Source organism: Varroa jacobsoni, unplaced genomic scaffold, assembly GCF_002532875.2.
Source record: "Varroa jacobsoni isolate VJ856 unplaced genomic scaffold, vjacob_1.0 scaffold_855, whole genome shotgun sequence".
Taxonomy (NCBI): domain Eukaryota; kingdom Metazoa; phylum Arthropoda; class Arachnida; order Mesostigmata; family Varroidae; genus Varroa; species Varroa jacobsoni.
In genome coordinates this window covers 139,182-153,659 of record NW_019213757.1, presented here as the reverse complement: position 1 = coordinate 153,659, position 14,478 = coordinate 139,182, and the positions used below count along the sequence as shown (strand labels likewise).

The 14,478-nt window shown below is 37.5% G+C and overlaps 1 protein-coding gene across 1 annotated transcript; it reads left to right on the top strand.

Moving 5' to 3' along the window:
• Window positions 1-6: 6 nt before the first annotated feature.
• On the top strand, window positions 7-14,316 carry LOC111264403 (GTP-binding protein Rheb). The gene is made up of 4 exons (XM_022840291.2): window positions 7-1,154; window positions 6,813-6,884; window positions 9,090-9,157; window positions 9,372-14,316. The coding sequence occupies exons 1-4, from the start codon at window positions 1,106-1,108 to the stop codon at window positions 9,744-9,746; spliced, it is 564 nt and encodes a 187-aa protein (XP_022696026.1). The 5' UTR covers window positions 7-1,105; the 3' UTR covers window positions 9,747-14,316.
• Window positions 14,317-14,478: the final 162 nt, after the last annotated feature.

Sequence of the window (14,478 nt, the reverse complement as noted above, 5' to 3'; positions counted from 1 at the left end):
GGTTTGACGTTGCATCGTTTCGGAGCAGCAGCAACAAACAGGCAAAGATTGCTGCGTCATAAGTTCGCGCCAGCAACTCTCCTGCGCCTACGGATTACGGCCCCGTCTCTACCGTAATAGTATTTGCTGTTATTGGCTACGATCACTGGCGAGACAAGCAGTCGAGTCTCTATCGTCAGCTAATGTTGTGTTGATCTCGTTGGCGACTACTCGCGCCTCGACTGGGCTCAACGAACGATATATGTGTTTGCCGTTGGCTCAAAAATGTTGTTGTCGACATCGACTCGTCTTCCTGTGTTATTGTAGTTCGCCTGTACATTCCGTCACGAGTGTTTCTTGCTTGATATTATCTGTTCGTGTGTGTGTTGTCTCCTCACAGAATCCGAGCGGGGCGAAAAGGGAATTTAACAAGATATGCGGTGTAAAAAACAATTACTGCTTTTACTATCACTAGTACTACCACACTAATCACAGCGGTAACGACAGACAGAAAACAGTATCAGCGGGCTGTGCTCGTCAAGCTTCGCCTATACTGGTAACCAACTCGTCTGTGGTAGCACCTCGAAGCTCGGAACGTTCATCTGAAAAACTGACTGTTCCTTTTGCGAACGGTTCGAGAGAACGTGCTCGTTCTGTATGGTATACTAACGATAGTAACTACATTATAGTGAATTTTACTGAGCAGCAAATACACTAAAACACTACGACTGATATCGAGTTCGATTTATTAACGGAAATCACTGCTGACGGACACACACGACGATCAATAACCGTGTCAGAGTCCGCAAGGCAATACTCGTGTTATTATTACTGTTCGTTCGAACACGTTTTGGGGTACCCCATTGCTTACCCACATAGAAGAAGCGTGGGGGGAAATTTTTAACGTTGTGGTAGCGGTCATCAGTGTCTGCCCGTGACTGCTAGAAAAAGTCAGCCAGTTAATTTGCTGTTGCAGTGCAGTGGCGAATCTTAGCTGGCCAGTCTGCTAAATCCCTAGTAAGAAGGCAGTGTGTCTAAATACGAGAGGTGTGTCAGGTGCTTTTGTGCTCGTAGATTCATCCCTATTTACAGTGCAGACACAGATTCGAGTGCTCCGAAGTTCGCGATGCCTGCAGTCTATAGAAAAGTGGCCATTATGGGCTACCGGAGTGTCGGTAAGTCAAACTAGAGTAGTTGATGTAACTGAATAATAGTAGTAAACCAGTAGCTAGTTTAGATCATCTGGTTGCAGATGACAGCGCCGTGTATGAAGCGGACATGTGTGGCCCACATTGGGCCATACTTGCGCGCTCGTATTTGCAGTAGGACAGCCACCGACTCCTGTCAGCCAACCGCGCCTTCCTAGGGCAGAGCATGTTATGCTTGCATGTTTTTCTACCCGACGAAAACGGCATATCTCAGGTAGTTATCGAATAGGTCTGCAAGCAGGGGCAAAAGATCGCGAGAAAATCAGCTTGACTGTTCAGTTTGTACAGGGTGTCCTTGGCGGGATTTCGACCCCTGCGATCTAACTGCTTAGGACTGACTATCCGATGTACTAGCGAGTCGCAATGAACAAGCAAGTCACGTTGACACTGCGACTTCGCTGCAGCTACGTGCGTCATTGTTTATCCCTATGTCTGGGCTACGTTAATGCGGCACCCACCAGATAGATATCACGGATTGCTGCTCAGCTGGTCATCTGATTGGTTGCTCCTTTAGCTCCTTCAAGCCCAGAGAGAACAAAGAGCGAGAGCTAGCAGCGGTTTCTCAAAAAGAAAAGCCCGCTGGTGCTGGGGCGAAACAAATATATTAGGTCGAGATGGAGCAATAACGGAAAAAGATATGAAAATTTTACGACACATCTGGAACTTGTTAGATGTGCAGTGTACATTTGTTTAACATGATAATGTTAATAGTAATAATACTGAAAAAAGAAAAATAAGTATGTATCTGGTGAGGCGATCAAAGATGCCTTCGTACCAAATAAATTTCTAATGAGTATCGTACGAATGTGAAGAAATTACTGTGTCCAGCATTTCATGGTACTCTAAGAAAGATTGTCAGATTAGGTTGTCGGAGTCAAGAAGCTTTACTACTCAGGTCTTCCTGTCAGAGTGTTGAATCAGGATCTCATTACAGGTGAAAGTGTTGCTGGTGAAGAATTAATGTTGCAGTTGCTACTATCGCTTCTGTCCCTGTAATCAATCGTTTACTACGCATTAGTTAAGTTGGCTTGTTTGCATCCTCACGGTTGCGATTAGCGCGGGTAAAATAGATCTGTGTTGACAACAGAAACGAGATGTCAGTAGGACGCCTGCCGCAAACAAGTTTGTTTTCTCCAAGATCTTACACTGATATCGAACGCCAGACCGGTTTAGTGCCCTGAGTTAGATCTACAGAACAACTGTTATTTAGATATAAAACTCAAACGCAATAGATAGTAGAAGCAAAGGAAAAATGTAGGGTAAAGAGCAGCCGTAGCACCAGAGGCAAGAGGTGGACTCATTGTATTTAAATAAATAGTAGATCTCAGAATAAACTATTGACGCACCGTTATCCTGTGTAAGGGAAAAGATTTATATGGATTTTCTTGTTATGCATCGGTGGTCTTTGTGCATATATGTGCTTTTAAAAAACGGTCGTCAGCGCTTGCGTAGTATTGCCATTTTATTTTATAATTATAGAGCAATGACAGCCATAGTTTTTCCATTGCATAAAATGATATGCGAGTGAACCTTATGTGTAATAGAGTTTAACAAGAAATAGACCATTATATTCGAATACATACAAATATGCATTGACATACATAATATCCACCAGACGTATGCAACATGTTCTTTTAACAGTTCCGCTAACGCAATATTATCTAGTCACTTGAAGAAACTGTCCAAATATTGTAACTTTATTATACTGCGCATTTATAATTCGTGAATATGTTGATGGATTTGAAATTTTTATGTAGTAAAGTTGCTGTCATTATTTATTGATCAATATTTATTGACAGACTCAGTAATTTACACGATACTTCGCAGACTATATGGGTTGGGTATCTGTATATTAATAGAGACACAAAGTAATCTACACATTAAGATGTGTGTACTGGATGCAGCCATAAATTTATATGAATGTTTTGCGATGTATCTGGTTTGTTGATGCTAAATTTAGCTTAACACTAACCATAGAAAATATAGACTGACAGCTCTCCCCCTAGGATTACTTTGCCCTAAGTAACCTGTTACCCGTCTGTGACTATTTGATCAGCCTGCAACATGTTATGTCTTTAGCACACGTTTGTAATGTAATTACGAAACTTCTTAATATTAATTGATTAATTGACTGACTTTGTTTTTCGAACGCGCATGAATAGGCAGTCGGCCAACTTCTAAATGGCTTACATGAATCGAGACGCCCTTCGACCAACTCTTACGCATGTTGTCAATGACAGAGCCAGCTAACCTATTAATTTTGTTCCTAGTTCGTCATCGAAGATTTTTTTCGTCTTTTTTTTTGTCATGAGTACTTACAGATTTTTTTAAACGAGGATATACGTGGAATGGATATATATTTCAATAGATCTATATATTTTTTGGCGTGTTAATCTCCAGTGCGTTACCAAGACAATGTTTTTTCTTTTTTTTTATAATAAAGGTGGCGGATACTAAACTAGATTGAGGTCTAATAAACGTTTCATGATTTTATATGTTTAGACTGATGTATTTATTCTGTTCTTAAGGCATTCCCAATGTTAAGGACTTTAAATTTTTCAATTTTCCTTTGTTAATAAACAGTTGGATACTGAATGAAGACACCCATATTTAATAACATGTTAATCTTCGTTTCTAGGACCTCACAAATATTTCACATTACCATATTTTTGTTATTTTTTATAATGATTATTTAAGTCTCTTTCTTGATATTCTGGCATTTTGCTGTGAAAATTAATGAAATTTTTTTCACAAAAAGCAGCTCGACATTAGCTGTTTTGGCTTTCCGATTGACATTTATTAGAAAGCCACCGAAACAACCACTCGAAACGCATTATCAGCCCGTTGTTACATAGGTAAAGTAATATGACCAAAGGGTTTTCGCATTCACTCAAAAACATAGATTTTTTATTATATGAGTATAGTATATATAGTGCAATTTTATTCAGCTCGTCGAGGACTGTCGATTAGCGCCAAGAAAAACCCTTCGTGCAAGAGCATGCTAAGTCCCCTCCCAAAACAGCATTTTCAACCCAAAAACTGAGCTTTACCTTAAAGATTTAAAGAAGCGTATTAGATTATCTAGGCTTATCGGGGCTTTTAAAGTGGTACCAAGAGATATCTTCCCTATATAGACTTACATGTAAAAAAAAATTTTGCCCCGGTGTGACTTGAGAGAAAAAGCCATTACATTTGTTTTTTTTTTGTTTTTTTTCATGCTAAAATATTCATGCTAGCTATAGGAAAGCGTATTGCATTTTTGCGCAGCTCATCAATATCTCTGGATTGGTGTAAATAATTGACATCAACAAAATAAAGCTTCAAGCATAAAGACTGTTTTCGATTCGCTATTTTTCCTAAAAAAGAAAACACTTCAGAGAGTAATTTTAGGAATGGGTTGTTTGACTAAAGTATACATAGTCAAACTGGAGACATTTATTAGAAATTCACTCAAAAAAGCATCTAAAATTAACTCGAAACTCATTTTCACTTTCCACTCTCGCGTGTGGGAAACAAACTCATTCATCTAACAATGGGCTTTTGGTCATTTTCCGAACGAAATATCTATTTTAGGTAAAAATACATGTCTTGTATGTTTACCCATCTTATCTAAATCTATTGATTGGCGTTTAAAAAAAATGTTATTAATTTTTCGCTCTTTTTCGGGGAGCATTTTCAATTTGAAAACAGGGACTTGGAATAGGAACATGCATTGCATTCGCATTCAGCTAGGCAAGAGCTTTCTATTGTTATCGTAAACAACCTCTACCACATAGATTTCTTCACACTAATTTAGAATTAATGATTTTTCGAAAAAAATAGATCGATTTCCATGTAAGCTTTCGGCTACCATTTTGCTAGTATGAAACATTTTTTGACAAAAAGGTTCCAAAAATATAGGCCACTTCGCCCTTTCTCTCTAACTTTCTTATAAATATGCATAAAAAGACCTACAAAAAACCGCAAGAAAATGGCAGATTTGCAAAAAAAAACTACCTATTTGCTCAAATTAACGATACATTGAAAACATTCTTCAGAAAAAAGCATTCATCCGTCTTACGCGTAGGTGTATTTCAGATGGTATTGATATTGACTTACATCGAAGATGTTTATCTTTCATGTTACCTACCAAGTTTTTATGAATATCTTACTCGAGTTGATAATTATATACCTTTGTCGGGTATCTGACAAACATTTCAATGTCATCTTACCGGTGTAATTTAGGTACGTTGATTAATGCGAACTGCTGTCATTCATATAATTTACTTAGTTATTATTCACGAATTCATTTATATTATTTTTATATTAGAAAGGAAGAAATGTTACATGCGCCTGAACACGTTGTTGTATCAGCCATGAAATACTGGTATTAATGATTTTTCGAAAAACATATGCTATATTTGGCCTTGAGTTAGGTGTAGAAAATGCCCGTCCCTAACCGAGGAGGATGTGATGAGATTTATTTGGGTGTTACAGTAAACGCGAGTTACTAAAACGGGGAAACTCTTGTAAACATTCGGTAACTTTCTTCTTCAAAACTCTGGTAATACAGATACGGCGCGTTAAATATATTTCACAACACCTTAAAAAGTAATAAAAAGAAGAAAGTATTGAAGCATAGGTTTCATAAAAAAAAAAACACCTAACATAACAAGTAAACGACATGCCTGAAGCCATCATTTTTCGAATGCCAATGCAATCGTTACATATACTGCAAGTGTAACGGAAGTTTTGAATTTCGGCTATATTATACAGTTATAGCGTCACTATAAAGATAAGGTCTCTTTTGAGTACTTCTACAAACGCTGCAAAAATGACTAGTGGGTCCAGTCAGTAGTTATTAACGCGATTGGATTACATGATTGTCTATCATACTGTTATAAAGGCGAACGCTATCATGGATTAATGAGATTCCAGAAATTCAAATGCATTTGTAATAATAGGTGTGATTGTAGGAAATCTTCATTTCAAGAATATCTTGAACGCTTTGGTCAAAAGCTCGTTTGGCTCTACTGCGAATGGCTATTGAACCTTTTTTACTTAGAATTGCTTAAACCAAATGTCAACGTTTACTTGCGATTTTTAAGGTGTTTACTATAACGTTATTCCATATGAACTCATCGTTCGAAACAGTGATAACCTAAAGGGCTCAGTTCAGGAATAAAAGTATCACATCAATTCAGCTGATATGATCCATCTTCTCATTATTTTTCAGCATTCTTTAGTGACATTACTTCTTTTTCAGAACTCTCCATGTGGCCCACAAGGGGGCCTTAATCTGTGCTAAAGGTATTACATATCATTTAAACTTAAAGAGAATAAATACTCACTTTACTAGAACCTATAGACAGGTACACGCAGTTCTATAATACGTATGTGCCAGCAGTCAATAATTCGTTTCCTATTCTAACCTGCAACTATTCTCAAGAATGTAATTAAGACCATACGTTTGGGTAGTAAATAAATATGTATAAAAATAGACTGGTAGTACCTATCAAATAAAAATACGAACCGCAGCTATAATAAGTATATTGGGATCCTGGTCCTGAACACGTATTGTTTTTAATGAATGCATTGACTTATCTCTTGCGCTTACTAATTAACAAAATTTTACTACGATTTCAGGCAAATCTTCACTTGCGATACAATTTGTCGAAAATCAATTCGTTGACTCTTATGATCCAACCATCGAAAACAGTAAGTACATACTCTTATTAAGCCTTAACAGTAATATAAACAGACGTTTTGTACCAAAAAACTTTTGAAGTACGGATTGTAAGCATGTATACACTTATTATTTATTCAGAGTTATTTCTTTTCCAAGACATCGAATGACATCACTGAAGGTTAGAGAGGTACTTGTATGTTGTGAATGAAAAATGTCAACATTTTTATGTTGTGTTTAGCGGATGTTTAATCCCATTGAAAGATAACAATACTGAGGGAAAATATGTGCGAACTTGGACGACTCCAATAACGAATTTTAGCAACATTAGTAGTTCATGCTCGATGCTCTTTCTTCGAATCAATGATCACTTCACTAATGTGAGGGTTTACTTAAATGCAACCTATTCTCATAGTCAGGGTACGTTACTCCTGGTCAGGGAATGCTCACTTGGGGTTACAAAACTAGGGCTTAACTGGCTGTCATTAGTATGCATGAAACGACTATATTGAAGACGACCTATCGTATCGATGGGGCTACAATTGATAGTTGTCATCAGTAACTGGTTAAAACGTGGTCCATCAAGACGATAGTTAAAACAAGACGTGGTAACCTCTCTATAGACTTCAATTAGCGTAGTCTGATTTCGTAATCTTATGCGGGTCTTGAATGTGAGACAAACAATGCTTAACATTGATGACGTCAATTTAATTCACCACAGACAATTAGTGATGCAATACTTAGAGTGTTTAACGGGCACTGGGATAATTCTTGTTAAGTGATTCGAACGGATTAAGAATCCGTTGGACACACTCTATATACTAAATGTCTGAAGTACTCAGTCACATTATTGAATAGAAGTTTTTTTTTTTTATTCACTATATTATAGCAAAGTGATGACAGTGATTTAAAAGTAATAATCATGAAAGCCTAAGGTTCAGCGGATTTCCTTCTTCGCATAGCACCTCTTTTTATTATTTTATATCTCGCTTCTAACTCTATTAAATCTGCTTTTTTTGTTTGCTACGGAGTGCTACACATAATGTTACAACGTGACAGCCTCTGTCGCGTGATTCACTGGTGAGTTCGGTGCAGCACCGTTTTACTAGTGGATGATTGCACATTATTCCCGTCGACGATACAAGCGACCATTTTGTCAGTGTTATTTACTATAGCATAAGTGATTTATTCGAGTCATGATTACTGTGGGACATACTATACGAAATAAAGAAAAACTGGCTTTTTCTTCAAGAGAATTTCACAGTGCAAACAAATAGGACACTGTTATCAATGATCTTCGATTCGATACGGTTTGCATAATCTGGTTCGAATGTACAGTGACGAGTCATCATGGCAGTGACGAATCGAGTTATTTAGTCTGTTATTATTTAACAGGAGTCTCAAAAATGATTTCAGTTATTTGGGGGTTATTCCTGACATCTAATATAATGTTTTATTTTTTGTCGTATTAATAATAAAGCCAGCAATTTAAATTTAATGATACTTTTGTTGTGAAACTCAGCTATAATAAAATTTAGCCTAGGAAGTTCTCACTGTAGAGGATTGCTTCTCAGCAACAGATAATTAAACAACATATGGATGGAATATTTTCAGAGACTGTCGACAACGTAACTGTTGCGTAGAGCTTAGCAAATAAAACCCAGTGTAGTTGCATACTGAAGACTTGTTTTAAACCTACCTTGTTGCTATCTTTGTGAGGAAATCCTAGATACTTGACGACACTGAAGTTGGGATAGGTTTGTACTTGCGTACAGCTACGTTCTGCTGCCCTAGTTTTTAAGCGAAAAAGTCCGCGCAACCTACTTTGTGTTGACCCGAAGGCCTAAGCGTAACGAAGATACTACGAAAATGTGTATTATTTAATATGAAACGTTATTATTATATGTGCTAAAACAAGAGTTATAAATATGTGTACTGTACAATCTGTATAGTAAAACCTTTTTTTCTAGTTGCGAAGATACTTTGATAGCCTCATGCATTTTGATGAGGACTAGAATTAAACCATATCTTAATAAGCGTCCTCGAATTCAGAAACCACCTTGTTCACCTAGAGTTGTTCGTTGTTATGTTTGAAGTAGTACTTAGGTTAAAATAGATTTTTAGGATGGTTCAAATGATTATATTATTAATAATAAAATACTTTGCCAACAATTTTGAAAGTGAAATACGCTTTTTAGTAAACCAATCACTATCTTTTATCGTTCATCATCTTTCAGCTTTTGTGAAAACCGTAAAGTTTGAAGGAAAGGACGTTTCGCTGAAGATCATTGATACGGCAGGACAGGTAAGAGCAATTAGCTAAACTTTTCAAAAATATATTGTTTGACCCATACACATTATATTCTAAAACTCACCTTTCTCCTATTTCTAATTTAGTATAACTTTTTCCTCTAGTATAATACGTCTCCCATCGCCAATTTATTAGAGCCCCAAAAATGACTCATATTTTTTTTGTATCATATGTATTTATCGTGTGTTCCTGTATGGTGTATTGATAGGATGAATTCTCAATATACCCGCCTGGCTATACGATGGACATACACGGTTACGTTCTGGTCTATTCCGTTACATCGAAACAATCGTTCGAAATCGTCAAGAAGATCTACCACAAGCTGTTGGATCAGACAGGTCTGCCGCAGCTACCGGTTGTACTGGTCGGAAATAAAAACGATTTAAGAAACGAACGGGTGGTTAGCCACGAAGAGGGGCGCGAATTGGCTCGATACATGAAAGGTGTCTTCCTTGAAGCGTCTGCGAAACAGAACGATTGCGTACTCGATATCTTCACTCAAGTAATTGGTCGAATCAACGCCCTGTCAGTAACGCGAACCCCTCAAAGCAGCGAAGGTCGGACAACCTGTGTCATATGCTAACGTAGTTAAACGGTCGTCAGAGACCCAGTGGAGTACACAAACATGGTGGACACAATTGCGGGTCGAGGATAGCACAGTTGTAACCATTCTTCCATTGTACATGTTATTACAGAAATGTTGAACATACGATTAAAAGTATAATGATAATAATAATGGTTGATATAGAAGTAAAGAGGAAGAACATACACCAAAAGCAACCGTTCATATAAAAATGGGGTATACTTGAAGACAGGAGGTTGGCTGGAGTGATGTACCAAAACATTTCACTTATAGCGGCTGACACAACGATCGAAGACGTATTAGAGATTAGTAATAGGACATTTTAAGGCACAAATAATAAATCGAGTTGAAGTCTAAAAGCTGTGTTCCTCACCTCCATGCCACTAGTTTTGCAGTCCCCACTGTATAAGCCATTCAATGGATGTTGTTCTCAAGTCGTTGTTATTATGATTGTAAATGCTACCGAGTACCGGGCTTAACCGCTGTTGAGCGAACGCTTGTTCAAAAATACTAGTATACAGTTCGTGCAAATGACTGTTGGGTTTAATGACTGGGAGGTCCCTAACGTGTTCAGTGTAGTTGGTAAATACCGCATTACATGTGCGTATACTGCATATCTGGCCTCAATCCCCCTTCCAATAACACCCACGCAACTAGAATCACTGAACCAAATCTGACCAACTGTCCTTTAAGCGGTGTGGGACTTCGCGTATCGCAGTTGTGTGCAGCGTATAGCTGCCGCCAATATAGGGGCAGAGGCCACAGAATAAGAAAACAAATGGCGTCTAGTTCTAGCTTATACCACTCATTTTGAGATAAGGCGGCTGTACCTTTATTTTACGGCGCAAGCCATTCTCTGGTTTAAATGACTGATCAGCACAAGACTCTTTCGATAGGCTCCAAGATCTGAGGAAGTGATGTTGGTGTAAAGAAATCTGCCAAGATAGCGAAAAGTCAGTGGGAGTGAGGAAGTGAAGACGATCTTTAAGCGGGCCAAGTGCTAGTTTATGGTAGCAGTAATCATAGACGATTTAATAACGAAATAAGAGAAAATAGATTAGTTAATAAAATAAATAGGCTTGGAAAAATTAAGTAATGAAAAGAGTTAGACCGAAGCTATATAATGTATAATGATTATATTAGGGTGTGGTATGGAGAAAGGAAAAAGGCGTAGACGTCTAGTGTCTCCAAGTTTTCAGTCACTAAGGGAGCTCCTATATTATCATTAAAGCGTTTGAAGGTCAGGGGAAATCATGTTTTTTTTGCAGAATTCGTTAGCGACTAGGGCATCCTCAAGAATAACTGAGGGTATAGGTGAACATACAATCGTAGGTAATGAATGATATGTAAATGAATGGAATGGCAAGTACGTGGTGACCATTCGCCAATAGTAGTGAGATCGAAAGTAGCCATGATTTATCAATATTATAACGTAACTAAGGTATCGAATGGAAAGAAATCACCTAGTCTATTCTAATGCTGAGTTTAAAGAACACTTCTCGGGTATAAAGGAGTGGGTATAAAGAACACTTCTCGCATATCCCGAAAGTTGCAGCTTCCAGCACATACTTAATCATGCCCTAAGGTATCGTCAGTAACATACTCTTTCCTAATTAATGTATAAAGGAAGCTTATGCGATTAAACCAATGATACTGACTAAGTTATGACAGCGTGTGTCTGCCACGTTGACGATAATCAATCATTAGGCAAGTGTGTTTAAAAGTAGAAACAGCCGAAATTTCGCGTAGAGCAAGATCATTTCTCCGCACACAAAAATTATCTCAGTAGCTCAACGAATATCTCACTACAGAATAGTAGATCAAGCTTCAATCAGACTTACTGCAAATTAGAATAATTGTGGGGCGTGAGCATTTACCATGGAAAGAAGGGGTATGGAGGTCCCAGTGCCGGACAAAACGACAGGTGCCGATTAGCGTGAACATAATAATATAAGCCTCAAGGTATCGATTTTCGTTTTACGTTGAAATTCAAAAAAAAAACGCGGCAACTCGGTGCAGGATGAATGGATATTTGAAAGCTGTAAAAAAACGTAGTGCAAATACGGAAAATGCATGATATATCATGGGAAAGCTTACGCTGGTGGAAGATTATTCGTTGCGATGAGTTAATTGCAATGTGCGTGAAAAATTGCAATACTTATGCTGCGCAGGTCAAATGTGCGTGAAAGTGATTGTCCCACAAATCCTATAGATAGGGGAGTCTGGTGAGGAAATCATGTCAGTTTTTTTCAAGAGTAACCACAAGTCGAGATTAAAGATGACTGTAAGAACACAATATAGAAACCTTAGAGACAAATAAGGTACAATGTATGTGTATGCGTTCATGACGGTCAGGGCCTATTAAATTTTACTGTTGCAAAGATTTACATCATTGTTAATATGTAGATGAATCGATGGTATTAATTAACTCATCGACGGTACATCTATGTTCGAATAGGATGACGGAGGCAAATAACAATAGATGAAAGAACACTCAGCTAGATATACTGAACCAGAATAGAGTAATAAAAAGGGTAGAGGAAAAAAGAAAAGAAGTTGACTCACGTGCACTCGCCTCCATGCTAATTCCTATATTCTCCTATGCGTCAGAACCTTCTCCATACCATTCTCACCCGATTATTATTGTATGCACATGCGAGTATTCTGTTAGATTAATTATGTAGTACAACAACGCATGAAACAAACACACAAATAGCTTACGTTTAGGCAAAGTGGTACGCACACACACAGACACATGTCCTAATACATAAGCGTCAATATTATAGCCGATTTATCTCCATAATTGATACGTAACGACTTTGTTCCTTTTATTATAGCCGACCATTTATTATTATTAGTATTGTTACATATTTCACGTGTTCCCGAGACCAGCGCCAATTTCATTACGAGAGCAGCGGGATAGGTTGAACGGTCTAGGGCTAGCTAGATTGGGAAACACGCTGTCTTTCGCAAGCTAGTGTGTGCGCAGTCATGTGGAGCTAGTTCCCTATTTTCACCCATTGGCGTAGAATTAAGTAGAGTGCTCATTGCGAACAGCACTTGGGTTATGCTCTGCGCCCGGCATGATAAAATATCGATAATTAAAGTCTCGAAGTTTTGCAGAATAGTGCAGCTCTGATTGCAAAATAGACAATCGATGAACTAGTTGAGCAAGAAAAAACAGTTTAGTTTATCAGCTGGTAAAACTGAGACAGTCCAGAAAAAAAAGAGTACTCTTTTTTCAGAAGAAAGAGTATTTCGAAAACGTTCTGTGTTGGCGACATTTGCACATCATACCAAGCGACAAATGTAGTTTGACGCTCTAAATCCTGTTCTAGAACGCACTGGTTGCATTATTATAAATTAAGATGCCAATGGTTTTATTGGACTTCTGGCGTCAGACAGGAGACCTTGTTGGCATCCTCTATCGAAATGACATGTTCAAAAGAGGCGTGAAACGAATTAATCAACTGTCTTGACGCGCCGCCATTATTCGCAAAGTTGCCGTTTATGCAGGATCGCTTACGCGCAAATTTCTATCTAATCTACACACACTATATATATATATATATATATATATATATATATATATATATATATATATATATATATGCTAGTGTTACCGCGTTAGTCATATTCTTTAGTTGTAGTAATGGTGGCAGATACAAACGTTCTGTTGCGCTTCCCGTGTCTAGCCTAGTGGTACAGTAATAACAATTAAATAATAAATATAGTATAATATTATTATCAAATGCGTAGGGAAGAGCATTATGACGAGTGAAAAGTGAACAACAAAACGAAAATCACCTGGAAATCGTGCGAAACAGCAGAAAAATATTGGTTATGTCTGTACGTGGGAAAACTTTGCGTTCATGCTGATGATGATGGATGGGATAATGATAGAATGTGTGTGAAAGGTTAAATTGAATCGTTATACGAAATAGAAAAAGAGAAATCATTATGAAACGGAGGATGATAAATAGGAAAATGATGACAATGATCATGGGGCTCCAGGACGTAATGATTTCTTCTTGAATGATTGTAAAGAGTGAAAGAATGATGAAGCGAAATAAGACAAAAACAGACGCCGCACGATGAAGTTACCGAGAAAGAGCTCATATATATATATATATATATACATATATATATAAGCCACTCACGCGAAAGCAAGCAAGACAATGGCTGCAAATGATGGTAAAATAAATCGTTGATTAATGTGATGACAACACAGAAATCTGCTCGCGCGCAAATAATGAGAAACAAGTTGTGACGATGATAAAAAAAAATGGCGCTTTTGCTAAACAGACGGAATAAAAGTATGATCTAATCAACTATGGTAAGGTCAACTGTGAGAAACAGTGGATAAGAAGTGATTTAAGAAAGGTGAGCGCTCGCCTGATGCATTAGAAAGCGCAGTTGTCGTTAATGTCGCGGTTGTCTCAACGATAGTCGCATCAGATTCAATACGTGGAATGAAAAATTAAAAGGGAAAAGCCAAGATAAGAAAAAGAAGGTGCAGTGTATAAAATATACAGAAAACAGTAACTGCATTAAAAGTATAGTGTTTTTATCTATGTGTTTTCTTTTATCTTGGAAAAGCTGAAATTTCTTTCATTAGCAATATATGCGAGGTGAGGTAAAAGTATATAACCTGAATCTAAAGTTATCTGATCAAAATAAAAAGTGATTTCTTTTTTTAATTGGAAGGCTATTCTTCTCTCATGTATTGACA

Coding starts and splice junctions, on each gene's coding strand:
- LOC111264403 (XM_022840291.2), top strand. CDS start 1,106: ATGCCTGCAGTCTATAGAAAAGTGGCCATTATGGGCTACCGGAGTGTC. Junction 6,885..9,089: donor TGATCCAACCATCGAAAACA/GTAAGTACATAC, acceptor ATCATCTTTCAG/CTTTTGTGAAAACCGTAAAG. Junction 9,158..9,371: donor TCATTGATACGGCAGGACAG/GTAAGAGCAATT, acceptor GTGTATTGATAG/GATGAATTCTCAATATACCC.